Genomic DNA, 20,797 nt, shown 5'->3' with positions numbered 1-20,797 from the left:
AAACCTAAATGTAAATTGTCATTATCAAACAATACTAGAAATAATGAACTTTCTCAGCTCTCTATAAATTTTTATTTTTTAACAAGGCAACAACTTTCTGAGTAGAATAAAATAGATAAGTATTTCTACTGACAAATTATAGGCAATATTTTGGGTATCTAAATGATATTTTTTCAGGTACTACTCAGTAGGAAACCTTAATCCTGAATTAAATGCAAAATGCATAAAGGGGAGATTTTATTCACTAAAGCTTCTAGTGGGAGGTTTTTATCTTGTCTTGGCATGTCTTTGGTGCCAAAGGTCATTGAAAAATTTTCTTACTCAGATGTTTGAAGACCAGTGCCTACATGGCAGTGTACTGGCTTTGCACAAGGCCTCTTTGCTCTGTCTGTCCTGCCTTGATAAATTGTGCTTGTCAAGGAGGTGGGGGCTGAGACAAGTATATTCAGTTTTTAAAGATGTAGAGACCAAGATTTGGAAAGATTGATCTAATCATGGCTCAGCTACATCTTTGCTCACTGAGCAAAGGACTAAGACATCCTTTCTCTGGCCTGGCATGGTTGTGACCTGTTTGGTCATGAACCATTTGTATGAGCAACAGTCATTCAAATCGGAACCCTTAGTTACTCTCACTAGCTCTTGCAAGAATAAAAAGTCAGAACTAGTGAGAAGAACTTTCATTTTAATTAAAATGAAATTTAATTAATTAAAATTTAATTAATTCTCATATGACAAAAGCAATATGATTTACCGGGAAAAGTTAGACACTGTCATAAATCAAAGGAAGAGAATCAGAAACACTAATAATCCCAGCACCTAGAGGTAACCACTGTGAACTCTTTGCTGGGAAAGAGGAAAAAATTGTTTAAAAAAAACCCAAGGAAGTAGTTACCTAGATAGATTGTCTCACATCTTTTAAGCTGCTGAGCTGGAAGGTTCTGGCAGTGCCATGTGTTCCTCCCACTTACCCCAAAATAAAACACATAAAATGAGAACCCTAGTGTTATTTTAAATGTTTGGGTATTACCCTAGCCTTTTAAGAACATTCTTAAAAAACACGAAAAAAATCACACTAAACCTTTACAGCCTATCACACTTCTCTTTGATCTCTTCAAGGAAGATGCCTTTTGGGTGAGGAGGATCAGTGGGTATCTTGACTCCCACCTCTACAGCAAATATCCCTACATTTCTTTATCTTGAGCCCCCAACTTCCTTTTTTGAGCTTAAGGTGGCTCTCAGTACATCTTTCTAGATTTTACAAGTTCCTCAAACTCCTTAGGTCCAAAACAGAATTAATCTCTCCCTAAACCTGTTTCTTTGTTCTGTATCCCTCCCAACTGGGACCTTGAAATTATCCTAGACTTCCTTCTCATTCCTTGCATCCTGGCAGTCTAAAAGATCTGTTTATTCCTCCTCCAAATAATTCCTGGGTCCTGCCTCATTCTCCTGCTTGATTTTCTTTAAAAAATGCTATGTTGTTGATTTCTTGCCATTTTAATTTCCAGGTTTAAATGTACTGTTTTTAGAGGTAGTAACTCATTTAGAATATGTGAACATGAGAAGAAGGTCATTCATCCCACCAGCAAGTGATAGTTTTTGTTATTTTACTGTGTTACTTTATTTAAAAAAAAATAAGATACATACTTTGGAACGAATGTATGGAGCTGTTACATCTTGCTATGTTTTCTCACTTAAGTAGCATTTTTTCATGTCACAATTCTCAGGAAACATTGTTATTCTCTATTAGGTGCTCTTTTAAGTTTTTGCTGAATAACTGATAATTATCTTTGTACATAAATTTTGGTCTGAATCTGATTTTTATTTTAGGTCAGTTTCTAGAAATGGAACAAATTATTTTCCATAAAATTTTCCTGTTCACCCTCCCAGCCACACTTGCCTTCAAGGGCTTGTCTTGCTGCAGGTCACCTGCACTTGCTGCAGGTTGCAGTTCAGAACAAGTCTGCCTGCTTTATAGGCTCTTCCTTGTTTCAATTTGCATAAAAAATTACTAACATTTAACATTTAAAAGAATGTCTCTTATGATACATGTTTACAAAATAATGTACTCCTGGCCTTGATGGAAGTGAGGGTGGTGCGTGGCAGCTGCTGCCTGCCTCCCTGAGTTCCCACACTCTGTTAACTCTGTTGGTAACTGGTGGTGGGGTGCGTAATAAGGGTGTGTATGTGCCCCTTGACTGCGAGCCTCTTGGATTTTTAAAAATCAGCTTTATTGATATGCAGTTCACGTATTATTCAATTCACCCACTTAAAGTATACAATTGAAAATATTTGGTATACTCACAGGGGGTAACCATTACTACAGTCTAATTTTTAGTCTTGAAAGAAACCCCGTACCCATAAGCAGTCAGGCCCCCTTTCCTCTCAACTCTCCCACACCCAGCCCTAAGCAACTGGAGCCATTCTTTGCGGTCTCAGCACCCAGCCCAGGGGTCAGAGTCGATGAACGAGAAAAGGCGAGGGTGAGTAGCCTGGGCGCAGTCTCTCCACGGGACCTGTGGGCTCCATTGCTAACTCCACTTAGGAGTCGCGCAGCGCGCTGTCAGGGCGTGCAGAGCGCGAGGGGCAGCAGTGGTGGGGTGAAGGTGGCAGCCGGGCTGGGGGCCGACCAAGTGCACGATGGGCTGTGAACTTGGGAGGCGGGGGAGGCCCGCATGGATAGGGCTACCCGCTCCAAGGCGGCGGGCTCGGAGTTTGGCGGGGTCTGGGGTTCTCGTGGGTCTCCGCTAGACGCGGGGTACCGGGAGGCTCCCGGGGCCGCCCACTGCGCCTGGTGTCGGATGGGGGCGTGGTCGGAGGGCGTGGCGTGGACGGAGGGCGTGGTCGTCCGGGCGGGGGGCGCGGGTGGGCTCCGTGCGGGGGGAGATCCGGAGGGGCGGGGGCGGGCCCGCGCGGCGCATGCGCGCTGCATTGTTTTGACTGAAAATGCCGTCGGTTTCGAAAGCGGCGGCGGCGGCGCTGAGCGGGTCCCCCCCGCAGACCGAGAAGCCGACCCACTACAGGTCAGTGCCCTGGTCGGCCGCGGTTGGGGCGGGGGCGTGGCGGAGGGCGGCCCAGCGCGCCCCCGGCCCGCGCGCCCGCGTCCCCCCGCCCCTGGGCCTGGGAGCCGCCGCCGGGTGCGGCCTGGGGCTCCGCACCGCCCCCCGCCCGTTCCCCCACCCCTCCTCTCACCTGCAGTCCCCCTGGCCTGTCCGCACCCCAACCTCCACGCCGCGCCTAGGGTCTGGGCGGGGGGCCACTATCCTACTGGGCTTCCTCCTCCTGAAGTCAGGAGGCGGCGCCCAGGGTCTGGGGTGGCACCTGGGCTTGGGGGCTGGGGAACGCGCCAGGGGTGGGGGGGGATCCACGCGCCTGGATGGGGATCGGGGAACAGCGCCTGGAGTCGTGGGTCGGGGGCGGCCGAGAATGCGCCTGTGGTCAGCGATGGGTGACAGCACCTGGACTCGGGGGGAGGGCGGCCATCTGGACTCGGGCTGCCTCAGCCTGGGGTCGGAGATGGTACCGGGGTTTGTGGGCTGGGGCACACCTGGAGTCGCAGTATCGCAACTGAAGTTGGGGGATCGCGTCTGTGGTCTAGATGGGGGTACTGCGCGTGGGGTCAGGGGGATCGCGCCTGAGGTCCAGAAACTCGTCTGGGCTCTGGAGGGGCGGCTGCCTGGGATCGTCCGGAGTCGGAGTGGGTGTCACGCCTGAGCTTGGAGATACAGGGTCTGAGCCTGGGGTCAGGAGTACGCACCTGGGTTTTGCGGGGTCACTTCTGGGGCTGGGGACCGCGCCGGGGATTGGCAAACCATGCCTAGGATCCGAGGAACGCGTCTGGGCTTGGCGGGGTGGAAGGTGTCTGAACTCAGAAAGAGGGGTCGTACCTGAGGTCGGGGACTATGCCTGAGATCGGGATGGGGGTCTGCGCCTGGGGTCGGGGTCATACCTGGGGTCAGGTATTGGCTGCGCCTGGGGTGGGGGACATTGACTGGGATCAGGGACGGGGGCTGCGCCTGGGGTGGGAGATTATGTCTGGGATTGGAGATGGGGGGCTGCGCCTGGGGTCCGAGGTCGCTCCTGGGATCGGGGATAGAGGGGTTGCATCTGGGGTTGGGGACCATGCCTGTAATAGAAGATGGGGCCAACCTGGGGTCGAACGGCTCTCCTGGGATTGGGGATGGGGAATCGTGCCTGAGATCCGAGGAATGAGCCTGGGCAAATGGGCGGAGGGGGAGGCAGAGTTGGGGATCACGCCTGGGGTCAGGGCCCTCGGGCGCTCAGGGTCCGACCCCTGCTCACGAGTCCCCAGGCCGCCCGCCGGCGGCGGTGGCAGCAGAAGCGACCCCAACGCTGTCTGTTTGTCTTTTTAGGTATCTAAAGGAGTTTAGGACAGAGCAGTGCTCCCTGTTTGTGCAGCACAAGTGCACCCAGCACAGGCCATTTACCTGTTTCCATTGGCATTTCCTAAATCAGCGTCGGCGTAGACCGCTTCGCAGGCGCGACGGCACATTTAACTACAGCCCGGACGTGTACTGCTCCAAGTACGACGAGGCCAGCGGCGTGTGCCCTGACGGCGACGAGTGAGTGTGCGCGCGTGTGCGCGTGGGGCGCAGCGCCGGCCCCCATACCTGGGTGGGCGGCGGACTTGGGCTTTTCAGCACCGGGCACCTGCAGGGTCCTCTCTGCACTCTGAAGTTTTTCCAAGACCACTGGTTTTGGTGGGACATTTCCCTAGTTTTTGACCAGTGCGGGAAGAACTATGTGCAGGAGATGGATAACCCTGGCATGGTGCAAACTGATTTTGCTTCACTTCCCACTTTTGATTGCCACATAGTTCTCTAAATTTCCTGCCTTAGAACCAGCCCTTATGAGGTACACTTTTTGAGTTTAGAACCATTTTGTAGCTGTCGGTTGTTTTTTGGTCAGAGAGCTTGTTAGGATGTTTGCTAACATTGTGCAAATATATCTGGAATGTTTCCTTTCTTGCTGTTTATGTGTTTAATTTTTAAAAAATTGATAGGAAAGTTATTTGCAGACTGTCACTTGTGTAGCACTTTTAAAGTTTAAGAAATCAAGGTTTTTTTTTTTTTTTAACAAATTTCCTGATGGTGTTATGAACAGATGTCTTTATTTTGAAATACATCGAATGGGAAAACAGGGAAAGTACAAGCCCAATTGTATACTCATGTAACCAGCAGACATTGGTAGTGAGAGGTTTTGCTTTTTGCTGTGGGACGTTTTGGGGGTGGGGTGTCCATTCCCACCTGGAGGTGAGGTGGCATGGCTGTGCCCTAGGACCGTCTGGAAAGAGCAGCTCGTTCTTCTGTCCTGATTGGGGCCTGTCTTGGGGGAGTTCTTGTAGCCTCTATCCCCTGACCTTCTGAAGGGAGGCAGTCCTCCAGGTATGGTCCCTTTTTACTTTTTGTTGTTGTTGAAGGTCCTGGGGATTGAACTCAGGACTTCATGCATACTAAGCACACACTCTACCACTGAGCTGTACCCCACACCCCCTGGTCCCTTCTGAAGACAGCTTTCACCCTGCTACACGGGGAGACATGTCAGTTTGTTCATCAGTTTTCAAAAATGCTTAGGCCTGGGAGTAAACCTTGGATGTATGGTGATCATCTTATAAGCTTTATGCACTTCCTGAAAGGTGTTTAGTTGAACACCAGATAGTTAAATAGGATTGTTGTTAAGGCAGCCTGAAGCCTGGGGAAATAACATAGCCAGCTCCACTTGGGTTAAGATGGTGTTAGACTTCTGTGAAATTTTAAAAATGCATTATTTAACTGCTTCTTGAGCTGCTGTTCCCTGCAAGCGAGTCTTTAGAAGAGAGCTGTTTTTGTCTAGTGGAGACCTGGCCTCTGTTCCCTCATTTCCCTTGGCCATGTCAGTCACTTCTCTGGACCCTAAGTCCTTAGAGTTGCCCCCAGGAGGCCACTGCTGAGACCCTGGTGCAGGGATCCAGTCACCCAGCATGTCTGACCCCATTCCAGAGTCCAGGATAGGGGGCTAACTGGTGATGCTTTTAATACATGAAAAGAAAGCATGTTTTACTCTTTTTTTTCTTTCTTCTTCTTCTTCTTCTCCTTCTCCTTCTCCTTCTCCTTCTCCTTCTCCTTCTCCTTCTTCTTCTCCTTCTTCTTCTTCTTCTTCTTCTTCTTCTTCTTCTTCTTCTTCTTCTTCTTCTTCTTCTTTCTTCTTCTTCTTTCTTCTTCTTCTTCTTCTTCTTCTTCTTCTTCTTCTTCTTCTTCTTCTTCTTCTTCTTCTTCTTCTTCTTCTTCTTCTTCTTCTTCTTCTTCTTCTTCTCCTTCTCCTTCTCCTTCTCCTTCTCCTCCTCCTCCTCCTCCTCCTCCTCCTCCTCCTCCTCCTCCTCCTCCTCCTCCTCCTCCCCCTCCTCCCCCTCCTCTGCCTTCTTCTTCTTCGTCTTGTTTTTTTTAATGAAGGTGCTGGGGGTTGAACCCAGGATGTCATGCATGCTAAGCAGGCACTCTACCACTAAGCTTATTCCCCTACCCCCAAGAAAGCATGTTTTAAAAGCTATTTTGGGTTCTGGAGTCTGGATGTCCTGTTATTGATTCAGTCCCATTGCTGGGCATAAGGGTGGGGTCCAGTTCCCATTGGATGAAAAGTGCTGCAATGAACACCTACCTGTGGATGGTCATTTTAAGCTGGGCTCAAATATTGATTCAGTAATATTGCAGTTACTTACTATGAAAATATTAACATGTAACCTACATAGCATGTAGGTTGTCATTTAGAAGAAGAGTGGGACTACAATGGTTGATACTATTTTGGATGCATCCTGTGTACATGTACACATAGTATGGAAATACACATGTTTTTCTAAAGATTTTGTTTGTGACTTTTATTGAGCCCATGAGGTGAATTGCTTCAGCCCCATAGAAAGTGTTTGACAGGCCACATGTCTCCCCTGGGAATCTTTCCTTAATAATTACCCCTCGTTCCACCAGAATGGACTTTCCCAGAGTTCATTCTGTTGAATTACATATTCTGGCCCAGGCAGGGTTGCCATGGAATCTGTAAATAGATACTACCTTTCAGAGCAAGGAAAAGGCCTTCCTTTTATTTCAGTTCATTGGTTCTTGAAATGTCTATTTGAGGCATATTTACTACCAACCTTTTGTTTTAAATCATGAATATATGTCAAAGAGCAAAGACCCTTCAGGCAGTGTCAGGTGATATAAGCATCCAAGGTTGTTCTCAGAGCTTGATGGGGGCACTGTGGGGCTGAGTGGTAGGCAGGAGAGGATGGGACCCCCAAGAGGGTTGGCACACCTGATGTCAACTCCTTTTCTAGGCATGCAGTCATTTCCCCCCCCCTTGCTGTCACCCCTCCTCCTGTGGCCCCCTCCCCTGCTGTCACCCTCTTTCATTGGTGAGCAGTCACTCTCCTCCCCTTCTCACACCCCCGTTGTCACCCCTTTTCATTGGCGAGTGGTCAGTCATCCTTCCCTTCTCACTGTCATTCTCCTCCCAGTGACCGCCTCCCCCACAGTCACCGCCACCTACTCCAGCTATCACCTATGGGTAGTCCCCCGCTGTCATCCCCTTTCTCCTCGGGCAGTCACCCCCCCTCCTCTCTGTCACCCCGCCTTCCTTGGCCCCTCCCCTGCCGTCACCCCCCACTGTCACCCCCGCAGGGCGGGCACCCTGTGGCCGGGAGGGCCCCTCTACGCTCGAGCCCCGAGGTTCTCCCTCTCGCTTCGCCCTTTGTTCTGGCTGACACGCCCCCTCCCCTGCGCGTGCTGCGATTGGCCTTCCGGGTCACGTGCTCGCCGCCCCGCCCCCGTGGGAACTGGTCTCCCCACTGCTTGGCGGGATCGTCTGGGTCCGCTGCTCGCAGCGCGCAGTCTGTAGTCCACCCAGAGCGAGTCGGCCCAGAACGAGCTGGCAGAGCAGGCGCCGCCTCCGAACTTGGGGTCAGGCCCAGCCCCACTGGGTCGGTGTTCCCACCCACGTAGATCGGTCTCAGGTATTTCTTAGGCTGGGGCTTGGAGGAAAGCGCCAATTGGTCGGAGGTTTCTTGGGGTCCAGTCACATCCTGAAAGCCTCTCTGAGCTGGGCACAGGGTGTGGACCGCCCCGGCCTCCCGTCTGGTCCTGCTTGCCTACGGCCGCAGATCATCAGGGCTGGTTTTCACACAGAGAACCTAGGTGTGGTTGGTACCTCTCTCCTCCAGGAGACCCCTGTGCGTGAAGGTCAGACGCATAAAAAGAAAAGGCTCCCGCAGGAGTCTGAGGGGCCTCTCCCTGGGAATGTTTCCATTGGAAGACAGTTCAAGCAGTCCTTAACTGTATCTTGTAGAAAGTAACCTTCCTCTTTTCTGATAACCTTCCTTCTGCCCTAGGCAGGCAGTCCCTGGGGGTGGTCCTCCAGATCACATTTTATAGATTTTCTTGGTTTTAGTAAGAAACCGTCCTGCTGCATTAGTGTGCTGTAGCTTCCCAGGTTGGCTCTAGAGTTCTGCCTTACTGTTTGTAGGGCTCCCTACCATGGTTTCACCTGGCAGCCTGGTGCTTCTCCCTACAGGCCCCTCCCTCCTCACTGCATATGGGGCACCTGGGGGCACGGGCCCCTTGTCGCCTGGGTGGACGATGTGTGAGTTGAGGGGCCTTCCAGCCACGAATCTGGGCACTGTGGGAGCTTGCTGACTTACAGAAACTTTTCTACACCTCCGAGGCTTGGTGTGCTGGCTGTGTCATACTCATCCTTAGCCTGACTTGTCTGTTGAGAGATGCTCTTGCAATGTTTAATTTTAAAAAGCTGGGTGTCCTAGACCCTAAGACCTAGTTGAAAATGCATTCATTTCAGGAGGGTTATAAACTGTTGTTGTTTCAACTGATCTTATGCGTGAACTCTGCTTGGGCTTTTGGGGTAAGGAGAAAGCCAGGGCAGGTCTGGAACATCAGAGCATAATATTTAGAAGTCAAGGGGCTATTTACAGATTAGAAGACACACACTTTTTGGTTTACAAGTTGTCCTACTTAAGGAAATTACAATCAGGTGTCTATGTTGGAGCTGTAAGAGACTGACCAACGCTGACTGCAGCACTTCAGTCCCTCCTGCTTTCAGTGACACGGGCAGGGGACTGAGGAGGTGACCTGGAGGAAGCATCCAGCACAGGGAGCTCTGGTGCTCCTTGGAAGCCAGTGGGGAGACGGCCTCTGCAGAGAGACAGATTCCTTGGAGAGAGTGACAGCTTTGTGGGTGCAGAGGAGGGAGGTGTACTTGTTGCTGGGCTGATGGTCCATGTTAGGGACTAATGAGGGGTCACTGACCTGTCTCAGGAGCCCAGGGCAGCCCTTGGAAGCCAGAGGCTGAGGGGCACCAGCCTGAATGGGTGGGCGTGGTCAACACAGGGTGAGCTGATAGCCCCTGACCCTGAGTGTCCAAGAGAGGGGGACATTCAGACTTTTCCCCACTAGCCCCACCTTTTTGCCTTCCCCACTCCCGTGCCCCTGCTCCCCACAATTGTCTTTCCTTCTCCCGTCTTTCTGTTGCCACTCATTTTCTGAACTTGAGTGAGGCTGCTCGGTTCCAGTCAGTTTGCATCTCAGTTACTTGTGTGCTATATTCTGGTCCCCTCCTGTGCCTGAGCTCCTGGAGGACCAGGAGAGAGTCACGTACTTGAGGGTCTCTCCAAGCCCAGTGATTCTCCTGTTGCAGCCCCAGACCAGCAGCAACATCATCACCTGGGAACTTTGCCGCAGATAAGATCCAAGGTTCCTGCCGGGACGAGCGGGATCAGACAGCCTGGGGTTAGCAGAACTTCCAGGTGGTTCCATCCTGCTCTGGCCTGGCTTAACCAGTGTTGATGCATAGTGGGTCTGAGTTTGTGGGTCCACTTCTGTTTTGAGTGAATAGCGGGAGGGAGAGGGACAATTTCGGGTTCTCCTGGAGACAGGTGGCAGGCTTGAGCCCCCGGCAAGTTCCTCTCTGCGCCACCTCTTGGTTTCGTGGTTCCAGGCCTGTGTCTGGCATGTGCTCCTGGATCACATCATCCCATGGAGGCCTGTTTGAATTCTGCTCTTTGGGTCACCACTTGTGGTGGGTGGGTTTGGGAACCACAGGTGCCACCTTGAATTTGGCGAGCTGCAGAGCTGAGTCACACTTGGTCACATTACAGGTGCTGCAGGGCTGTCAGTGACTCCACCAGTCAGCTACACGGTGGCCCTGGGGATGGATGAGTGAACTCCTGGGGCAAGGAAGCATCTGCCCGCTCTGTTGGCTGACCCCTGGGGTTCCGCCAGCCTCTTCCCCACCCCGAGGAGGGTCCAGGCTCTGCCACTGTGTTCTGAGGTTTTCCCTTTTGTCTCTTAGACATTCTTAGGTGAAGTCATTTTCTTTTCATTAAATCTTCTCCAGTATTTTAAGCTCAGCTCATGCTCTTAAGTTGTGTAATAAGCGGGAGGTGACATGCCCTGAGTGAAATGTTAGTCCCCGTTCGGTGCTAGGTGCTGGGGAGAGGGGAGACCTTGGCCAGGCTCTGGTTGCCATGGTGATGGTACTGGCAAGGAAACAAAACGATGCTTAGAGCTGACCTGAGGGACCACTGGGGAACATTAGAAAACGAGAGAGCCGAGGCTTCCACTGCATCCACTCCCTGGAGCTGTGGGGGCGCAGCCTCTGCCACCCCTGCAGCTGGTGCGCCTGCGATGATTAGGGCCATGTGGTCCTGCCCTGGTGCAGCTCTGTGGGTGGGCTCCCCAGATAAACCTGCAGACCCTGCCTCAGCTTAGCTCTGCTGGTCCCTCTTTCCTCAGACCCTGAAATGTGTTTTGCTTACCTTACAGTAGATGCATGAGTATTTCTGAGGATTGAAACTATGTTTTTGTGAAATGGCCGCTTTCCTATTAGCTTACATCATTGTATTTTTTATTGTAGTGAAACATACATAACATTAAATCTCTTAGCCTGGCTTTTTTAAGTGTACAGTTTAGTGGCGTTGAGTCCATTCACATTGTTGTGCAGCCATCACCACCATCCACCTCCGGAACTTTTCCATCTTCAAACTGAAACTCTGTCCCTGTGAAACAATAACTCCTCCTTCTGTAATTTTTGATATAAGCAGATACATCTGTATTCTTACCTCTCATCGTACGATGTAAACTGTAGTGTGCTGCAGTCCCTTTTCTTAGTGCTTTCTCCCTCATGGTACTTCCTGGCGCCCCCGCCATAGCTGTCCTCAAGGACTACCCATTCCTCCAGGCTGCACTGAGCTCCCTTGATGTTCATATCACAACTCCGTTGTCTCCAGCCTTTGGTGATTACAAACAGTATGTTGTTTTATCTCTTTTTGCCAGTCTGTCTTTGGGGAATCCTGGGTCAGAGGGTGAGCGCATCTATCCTCTTGGTGACTGTCACTTGGCATTTCTGCCGGCAGCAGTGTCACTTTGCCTGAGTGCTGCACTTGGGGTTCAGCCCTGGTGGCCTCTTGGTGCATTTGTCTCATCAGAAGCAAGAGGAGTGCCTCTTAGTGGTCGAGACTGGTTGCATTTTCTCCTTTGTAAATGCCTTGTTTATTTCTCTAGCCCGTTGTCCTCTGAGTTCCTCATCTTTATTTCTACATGTTTTTATTTGTTAGTGATGTTAGTCTATATATTTATGTGAGAAGTTGGGGGGGTTCCTTGTCCTAGAACAGGCTCCACAACAGCCTCACCTCTCTGGGCTCCCAGAGACCGAGCTATATCCCAGCACTGGTGTGAAGATGCATGGGAGAACTTGAAACGCTAAATGGAACTCTGTAGTAAGGAATTTTAAACAAGGATGCATCAGTACCTAATATAGTAAAAAATCCTAAGTAGGTATTTGACCATTTCTCTCTCACCTCCTGAAAATGTTTCTTGGAACTTCTTGTTGGGAACAGGAAGGAATCAGCTTGTCCTCAGCCACATAGAGCACTGTCTGCACATGTGGTGTTTCCTTCTTCATATTTACATATGATACAGTAATAATTCTTCTAAAGTTTCTGTCTTTTCTCTTTTTACAAAGTGGGAGCCAGGTTGTCTTGTGTCCTCCTTTCTCCATCTTCCGCTTTTCCTTATTCCCTCAGATCTCTGGTGATTGGTACCGACTTCTGGGATTACCCCAGAAGTATTTACAGAGTTTATTAGAGGAATTCCCTCTGGGCGCAAGGAATTGCCTTATTTCTAGTTCCTGCCGCTCACAGGAGAGTGTGGTCATCTTCCCCCGTGTGTTCATTGAGGGGCACCCAGGGGGCTGGCCGTGTTCCATCCTCTTGGTCTGGGTGCCATCACTTAGGTGTTGGTTTGTGAAATGCCACAGGCTGTTCAGGTGTGACGTGTTCACACTCCTGTAGGTGTGATGTATCTCAGTTAAAAACAGAGACGATCTCTCTGTCTGTCTCTCTCCTCTGTCAGTCTCCAGTGGGCGTTGTTTAAAGTTGTGATAAAATACATATAACATAAAATTTGCCATTTCAACCATCTTGTAAGTGTGCAACTCAGTGGCATTAATTGCATTTACACTGTTATGTAACCATGACCACTGTCTATTTCCAGATTCTTTTCATCCTCCCAAACAGAAACTCTGTCCTGGGGGGAGGTATTGCTCAGTGTAGAGCATGTGCTTAACACGCACAAGGTCCTGGTTTCAATCCCCAGTAGCTCCATTAAAAAATACATTAATAAGTAAGTCAATCAATAAATTAATCTAATTACCTCCTCCCGCCCGCCAAAAAAAAAAAAAAGAAAAACACACCAAACTTTGTCCCATTAAACACTCACTCCCCGCTGCAGCCCGGGTACCCCCCTTCTACTTTCCGTTACTATGAACTTGCCTGCTTTAGAGACCTCGTGTGAGTGGACTAACCCAGTGTATGTCCCTTTGTGTCTAGCTTCTTTCACTTAACATAATGTCTTGAGGCTCCTCCATGTTGTAGCCTGTGTTGGTGCCTCCTTCCTGTTTATACTGAGTCCTATTCCACTGGGTGGACCACGTTCTGCTCATCCATTTATCAGTGAGTGGACACTTGGGTTGTTTCCAGCTTTGAGCTGTTGTGAATCGTGCTGCTCTGATAGTGAGGGCACACGTATCTCTTCGAGACACGGCTTCCAGCCGTTTTGTGTGCATCTGGAGATGGGACTGCTGGGCCCACGTGGTCTTAGCATTTGACTTTTGCTTGGTTGGCTCCAGGGGACCCAGGGACTTGGTAGGGCATGGCATCCTCTCTGTCTCCCCTTCACAGCCTGCACACCCCAGGGGCTCCATGAGGTCTGGGGTGAGATATCCCAACTCTAAGCCTCTATTTCTTCGTCTTATAATGTGGGGGTTTAGATTGGTTGGTCCCCAAGTCATTTTTTCTTTTACTTTCAGTCTTGTTCAGTGTCAGAGTACCACCATCTGTGCTCTGCATGGGGAGACCCCCCCCCAACAGGTGCTCCCAGTGCCTGGGTTCACAGTTCCACAGCCTGCCAGACAGTGAAGAGGGAGTGGGCCCTTCCAAGCCCCACATGGTGCTGCCCGGCCATTGCTGGGGATGCAGGCCTTGTCCTTAGATCTGGGGACTAGGACCCATGGCCTTGCGTCAGCCATAGGCCACTCTGGGGCTGCTCGGGGTCCTTTGTGTGTCCCCTCCCCTCTGTGTCTGTGGCTCTTGTCTGGAGGGCTCGACCTTGAGACCAGCTCAGTCCCCTGCCCTGCCTGTGCCAGGACCATTCATGCCACCTGTGCAGCCACCACCTCCCTGCAGCGCGAGTCTGTTGCTGCTCTGGGAGCCATGTGAGACTCCCTGGGAGTGCGTGACTCTGGGACTGCACGTGGCCCGTGTGACGCTGCCCCATCCATGCCTCCCCCATCTGCTTCTCCCCAGCTTGTGTCCCCACAGCATTCTCCTCCAGCCGTGTCCAGGCTCCTTCCCCCTCCCTTGACGACGGGGATGGGAGAAGCCACCAGTCCCTTATCTGATAATTCTCATCGGTAAAATGAATGACACTGCATCCAGGGAGGGCTTTGTTTTTCCACTTTATTCAAAAAATTGTGAAGGATGATTTTCAGGGAACTTGGGTGTCACGTTTTTCTACCACGTGTAATTGAGGGGTTTGTGGGGTTCTGAGTGCTGTAGGGGAGAGTCCAAGCAGGGACAGGTGATGTTCCTCCTTCCATGGGTGAAGGAGATGAGAACCAGCCAGCAGGGTGCAGGGTGACCCCACAGTGGCCCTATGGCCCAGACGACGCGTGTTGTCCTCTGCCCTCCAGGTGTCCATATCTGCACCGGACAACCGGGGACACAGAGCGCAAGTACCACCTGCGTTACTACAAGACGGGCACGTGCATCCACGAGACAGACGCCCGGGGCCACTGTGTAAAGAACGGGCTGCACTGTGCCTTCGCTCACGGCCCCCTGGACCTGCGGCCGCCGGTGTGTGACATCAGGTAAGTGGGCGTCCTGCGCTGGGCACTGCCCTCCTCCCCATGTTACAGGTGTCACTTGCCTCAGGTCACTCTTCCTGGGCCTTGGTTTTATTTCTAAGGAAAAAGTGACCCATTTCCTTCCTGCTGACATGGGTGCAAGGGAGCTTGTGAACCACAAGTCCTCAACAAGCACTCTCGGCTGAGGCTGCTGCAATCTGGGCCAAGACCGTGGCCTCAGGATGGGGCGCTGAGGCCACAGGCCACACATTCTGAACTCTTAGGCAGCTGGCATCTCCAGTGACTCAGAGGTGGCTCTGTAAAGCTGCAGGGCCCAGCGGATCTCTTCCCCTCAGAGGCTTCAGACGGGCCATGGAGCTGTAACCGCGTATCATTTGGTTGCAGGGAGCTGCAGGCCCAGGAAGCCCTGCAGAATGGCCAGCTCGGTGGCGGGGATGGCGTCCCTGATCTGCAGCCCGGGGTCTTGGCCAGCCAGGCCATGATGGAGAAGATCCTGGGTGAGGACCCCCGGTGGCAAGGTAACCCTGCGGCTGCCCCGAGAGGGGGTTGGGGAGCTCAGCTCTGTCTGTAAAGTGCCCATACTGGGGACCTCATTGCCCTGTTGACAGGCTGGGTGGGGAAACAAGGCTTTGTTCGAGCATGTTACCCTCTGCCCCTCTACAGCATGTGACCAGGTGGGATCTGAGCCCAGGCGTCTGGTCCCCAGGCTGCTCTGGGGAGGGGGACTGCATGTCCAGTCCCGGAGCCGGGCTGGTGTTCTGCCTCATGCTTGCCCTGTGGGCTCCACGTGGCCTTCAGATCAGCTGCATCTGGGTCCCTGTGGTTTGTCTGAAATGTGAATTCCCGGCTGAGTCCATCGGGGCAGTGGGACTCATGTCCCCAGCAGCCTCCACAGATGATGGCTATGTGCAGTGAGATTTTTTTTTTTAATTGCAAAATACTCATAACATAAATTTGCCATTCTGACCATTTTAAAGTAGCAGGTCAGTAGTGTTTAGTACACCCACTGTGCTGTGCAGCTGTCACCTCCATCTGGTTCCAGAACATTCCTATTACCTTGGATGGAAACCCATCTCCGTTACTGGTCCCCCTCTTCCCGGCCCCTGACACCCACCAGCTTGGCTCTGTCTCTATGAAGCTGCCTGTTCCGACGTCTCCTGAGGACAGTGAGGGTTTCAGGGACCCTTGTGAGTGATGATGTGTGTCCTCAGACCACCTTCACTCTCAGGTGCATGAACACCTCAAAGCTGTGGTTACTTCAGCAGTGAATTCCCAAGTGTCTTTCCTCCACTTGTCAAATCCTGTGCCCACCCTGGGTTCAGGGTTGAATTAATAAAGGTAGCTGCCCAGGCCTCCCTCCCAGCCCCTCCGCCCTCTGTGGTGATATGCCTGGTGCGCCCAGGCTCAGGCCTGGCCCCAGCTGCAGAGCCTGGCCTCTGGTGGTCTCTAGGGGGTGGGGACCCACTGTGCCATTGTGCTTGTCCCTGTGTTGCAGTGTCGCTGTGGGGGAACAGGCTCCCCACAGAGGAAGGTCTGTGCCTGCAGCTCCCTGCTCGCCGGCACCTGGGGGTTCTTGTCCTTCTGGAACTTCCTTTCTTGTGTTCCAGCCCGCTGGCCTCCCTGGTCTGGTACTGAGCACCTGTGGGCTCCGGTCAGGGCACAGGTAGGGGTGTGGGTCCCCTCATCACCGACAGGTGGACTGAGCTTGAGAAAGGAAAGCAGGGAAGAGACGCCTGGACAGGGTCAGGCTAGGGAACCTTCAGTGCCTGCGCCCAAGATTTGTGTCCTGAACATTAGGTGCCCTGGCTCCCGCTCTCCCAGTGTTCAGATTAAACCAGTGGCACTGACACCCCCTCCTCCCTCAGAAGAGCTGCTCCAGCCTGTTGCTTCCACATTTTCGTTTTCCACCCATGGGTGGTGGTCTGGATTTTTAATTAGTAGACCTTTTTTTTATGGAAGCTTTCGGTTTATAGAGGAATTGCACAGTCAGGGCAGAGTTCCCAGTTGCCCTGGCAGGAACCTCTTCCTTTGACATGGTGACATTTGTTATAGTTGAGAAACCAGTCTTGATACATGGTGGTTAACTGACTGTACATTTCACACCAGGGTTCAGGCCTGGCCCACGTGCTGCATTCTCTGGGTGTGGGCACAAATGTGATGACAAAGATCCCTCCTTAGGGTGTCACACGGGATAGTGTCACTGCCCTCAGACCCTCTATACTCTGCGGCTCGTCCCTCCCCACCCCGGCGACTTCCAATCTTTCACCCCATTGTTCTGCCACATTGTTGGGGTCACACAGTGTGTTGCTTTTACACTTAGTGCTGTGCATTCAGGGTTCCCCAGGTCTCTTTGGCATGTGGTGGCATGTTTCTTCCTATTGCTGAGTAATACCCCACATCTGGCTGGACCTGTTCATCCATCACCCACACCTGGGCGTCCCAGGGCCCCTGTGACTCATGGGCATTACCACACCACTCCCTTTTTTGTGGTTTGTGTCACTCTGTGCAGGACCTTGTGTCTTTTCAAGGCCCTTGATCAATACTTGTGAAGAAATGTTCTACATTTTTTCTTGAATCTTTTTTTTTTAATGGAGGCACTGGGGATTGAACCCTGGACCTCGTGCACGCTAAGCATGTGCTCTGTCACTGAGCTCTACCCACCCCTCTGTTCTACAACTTTTATTTTCTTAAAATTGTCCCTTCTGTTCAAACTGCCCCTGTTCTCTCCATGTCTTGCCGTGTGGCTAACGTTCCCTGTCATTTAATCAGTTATTTGGAACTGAGTTTGACATGGAGGGACGTGTGGTGCTGCCAGCTCCCTGGTCAGTGGGGTGTGATGCACAGCTCCCCGCACCCACCATCTTTCCTTCAACGCCTTGACTGGGCCCAGCTGCGCAAGCGTAATTAAAAACAACGGCCCTTGTTAAAAACAACAAAACCAGGAGGTCAGTTATTAACCAGCCCAAGAATGGGTATGGTTTTCAAGAATCTTCTCTCATCAGTTACTGCTTTTCAATGACCCCTCATGGTTTTCTGTTTATTTTTGCCCTGAGATAATATTCAGGTATCATGAAATGAGCCGTTTAAAAAATAAACTTTATCTTTTAGAGAAGTTGAGTGTCCACATTGTGGAAAGTCCAGGGAGTTCTCACGTACCGGCTGCCTCCACCCACACGGCACCCCCACCTCGGCAGGGACATTTGTCACAGCCGAGGAGCCTGTGTTGATGTAGCAGCATCACCCAAAGCCGGTGGTTTACCTTGGGGTTAAATACACCACTTTAAAGTGTCCATTTCCAGGGGTTTTGCTGTGTTGTGTATGCATCACTTCCATCTAGTTCTAAAACTATCTAGTCTCCCCAAAGAGCCCCCTCCCCACCGTCAGTCACTCCCCACCCGCCCCTGGCCCCCGACACCCTCTGATCTACTATCTGTGGATTTGCTTATTCTGGACGTTTCCTGTAAGTAGAGTCATACAGTATGTGCCTGTGTGTCTGCTTCTTTCTCTGAGCATCACACGTTCAAGGCTCAGCCACGCTGTAGCGTGTGTTAGTGCTTCACTCCTCCTCTTGGCCAAGTAACACTCTGCTTTGTGTCTGGGCTACGTGGTGTTTATCCATCACCCATTGATGGGCACCTCTTGGCTTCATGGCTGCCATGTGAGCACGTGTGTGCACGTTTTTGGGGGACCCCTGTTTTTCAGACACCAACTTCGTGCTAGGCAGCTACAAGACTGAGCAGTGCCCCAAGCCCCCACGCCTCTGCCGCCAGGGCTACGCGTGCCCGCACTTCCACAACAGCCGGGACCGACGGCGGAATCCCCGGAGGTTCCAGTACAGGTGAGCCCTGGACTGTTTCTCAGGTGTGGACCTGGGTCGGTGGTCCCCTCTGCACACATGTGCTCCCCACCCGGCACATGACTCTCTTTAAGGCAGCGGCCTCTCTGCTGTCTTCACCCTCCCTGAAGGCCCTGGCGTCCAGCCAGTTGGGCAAGTATCCCTCCTGGTGGCAGGTGCTGTGAGGGTGTGGCTCCCCCGTCTCCCTCCTGGCCTCCCATCTGTGACCTGTGCACTCCTGCTGGCTGGGGACCGACCCGCAACCCAACTTCACCCTCTCCAGGGGCCTGGTAACCTCTGGGTGGTGGGTTTGTTTTGTGCACCTGGCCGTCCTGCTCTCGTCCACTGCCATCTCCTCCTCGCTCCAGCTGCCTTCACCGTGGTGCCTTACTCCCCCTTGGGTTTACCAAGTTGGCAGATGGTGGGGCTGGGGACATAGGACCCCAGGGGTGCCTGGGCACCTGGACCCTCACCTTGGTCCTCCTTTGAGTCTTAAGCTCTGTCCAGCTTGTTCTCTGAGCAAAGAGCTGCTCTCTGATCACTTGAGGCTGTCTCGCAGGCCCAGAGAGCCCTGACCTTCAGGCAGGAAGCGTCTTATGAGTCACTGCTCCTCTGAGTAGTTTGAGTTGAGGGACAGGGACCCCCTCAGTCTTAGTCACCAGATGTCATCTCGAGAAGACAAAGTGAATTTACAGTGTATCGAAGGGACAGAAAACTGTAAAAAGAATGAAAGTCCTATTTCCCACAGATGGTAATTTTTAAAATAAATCCAGTTCAATCAAGCTGCCAGGAAGTCCCTGAAGGGTAGAGAGTATTGGTTAGGATTTTCATATCGTGAGACCAGAAGTCTCATTCAATTTTGAAACAGTCTCAGAAGAAGTTGGGGAGCATGCTCCCCTTGCTGGCGGGCGATTGGCCAGGCCTGGCCTCCCCACCTGCTGCAGGAGGCCTGGCTGCATTTCCAAGATGCTGCTCATGTCGGTGTGGGTGGCTCTGACTCAGATTCATTTTACACTTTATGGAAAATGAAAATGGGCTCCCGAGTACATCCTGGGTCCCACTGGGCACCCACCCTGCTTTTCCTGTCTGTCCTCCTAAGGAAGGGGCCAGGGCTTCTGGGAGCCCCTTGCCTGGGCCCCTCGTGGTGCAGGTGTGCCCAGCCATAGGTGGAAGGCCCGACTCCCCAGGGCACTCGGGGAGGACGTCCATCCTGCACTGATTCCTGGTTGTCCCTGCAGGTCCACCCCCTGCCCCAGCGTGAAGCACGGCGACGAGTGGGGCGAGCCCTCCAGGTGCGAGAGCGGGGACAGCTGTCAGTACTGCCACTCGCGCACAGAACAGCAGTTCCACCCTGAGGTATGACAACGCCCGCGGCCCCGATTGGCAGGGCGGGTGACGCCCTGAGGCCAGCCCCAGGTCCAGGGCTGCCTCTGAGGCCTCATATAACTCAGCAGTAAGGTTCATCACACTGAAAGGATGCAGATTCAAATCAGCAAAGGAACAAGGCCCAGGGGTGGGTCCAAGTCCTCAGCTTCCAGCTGTCCCCACCCAGGGAGTCGTGTGGACAACGCTTCTTTCTCCCGGCCACCGTGTATGACAGTGTTGGTGGCAATACTCATGGTGTCAGTGTTAGGAGGTCACCCAAGCCTTGGCGTCTAGGGTTTCCCTGGGGGTCGGTTGGCAGACAGGGCCAAGCTCAGACTCCAGTCCCTGCAGAGGCCCAGCTGGTGCCTCGTGGCCCAGGCCCCACCGTAAGTCCTGTTGTAGATCCGCGGTGTGGCCTGTGGCCTCGGGTAAATAAACTGAGATAGACTGGGCAGGACATTCCAGGGGCTCAGAGGTCACCTCCCTGGAGCCAGTCAAAGCCAGTCCTTCCTTTGGGGTGTGTGGGTATAGATGGGGGAGCCGTGGAATTAACCCTTTGCCACACAGATGGATTTGTGTTAAAAAACGAACAAGCACACCAGCCCCCTTCAGAGCCCTGAGCCAGTGGAGAGCATCAGAGCACCAAAACCAGGAGCAGGAGGGGGCGGGCAGGTGTGCGCACGAGGGGCAGTGGGGGGAGCTGTGCTGATCCCTTTGTGCTAAGGGGCCACTCTTGCTGAATGGGAGGGGCCTCAAGGCAACAGCAGGGAGAGAATGGGGTGTGGAATGGTCAGTGCCTGGCAGAGACCAGGCAGAGAGGCACCCTCTGGTGAGGAAGAGAGTTGGCCGGGCCCATGGAAGGGAGGCGCTGAGCACAGACAGGCCTCGGGGTGTGTCTCCCTCACCTCCTGGCTTCTCCCTTAAGGCCAGTCTTGTTTTTCAGGTCCTACAGCCACAGCCTCCAGTTGGTTTTTCCCCTCTTCTGGTTTTGTTTACTCATTCGTTCATTCATTCAGTTTTTGTAACTCAGGAAATTCTTTATGTTTGTTGATACCGGAAATGTTTAAATAAAGAGTTAGCACCTCTCCTCCCAGCTCTGCGCCCGAGGTTTGGACTCCCTGCCCACTTTTCTCTGTGGCTCTACTGCTGTTTCCCAGACAGGGGATCTTCTTTCTTTGTGGA

General features: G+C 52.3%; 1 protein-coding gene and 1 long non-coding RNA gene across 9 annotated transcripts in view; one reads left to right on the top strand and one right to left on the bottom strand.

Annotated features, from left to right (window-relative positions):
- The first annotated feature begins 2,907 nt into the window (after positions 1 to 2,907).
- The window catches only part of UNKL (unk like zinc finger), a 41,366-nt gene continuing 23,476 nt past the window's right edge, over positions 2,908 to 20,797 (top strand). For 7 of the 8 annotated variants that reach the window (XM_031447798.2, XM_064478302.1, XM_064478304.1 and 4 more), the window contains exons 1-6: positions 2,908 to 3,020; positions 4,371 to 4,580; positions 14,242 to 14,418; positions 14,800 to 14,933; positions 18,118 to 18,253; positions 19,489 to 19,606. In XM_031447798.2, coding sequence (XP_031303658.2) covers positions 2,944 to 3,020; positions 4,371 to 4,580; positions 14,242 to 14,418; positions 14,800 to 14,933; positions 18,118 to 18,253; positions 19,489 to 19,606 — 852 coding nt within the window. In that variant the 5' untranslated portion in view covers positions 2,908 to 2,943. The remainder of the gene's footprint in view (positions 3,021 to 4,370; positions 4,581 to 14,241; positions 14,419 to 14,799; positions 14,934 to 18,117; positions 18,254 to 19,488; positions 19,607 to 20,797) is intronic. The other variant, XM_064478305.1, reaches the window with a different exon arrangement.
- Positions 3,359 to 4,573, bottom strand: LOC135319179 (uncharacterized). The gene is made up of 3 exons (XR_010377634.1): positions 4,446 to 4,573; positions 4,147 to 4,211; positions 3,359 to 3,859 (listed from the first exon to the last, which is right to left on the bottom strand). It is a non-coding gene; the product is annotated as an uncharacterized LOC135319179 (long non-coding RNA).

Source organism: Camelus dromedarius, chromosome 24 (assembly GCF_036321535.1).
Source record: "Camelus dromedarius isolate mCamDro1 chromosome 24, mCamDro1.pat, whole genome shotgun sequence".
Lineage (NCBI taxonomy): Eukaryota > Metazoa > Chordata > Mammalia > Artiodactyla > Camelidae > Camelus > Camelus dromedarius.
This window is presented reverse-complemented; position numbering and strand designations above follow the sequence as displayed.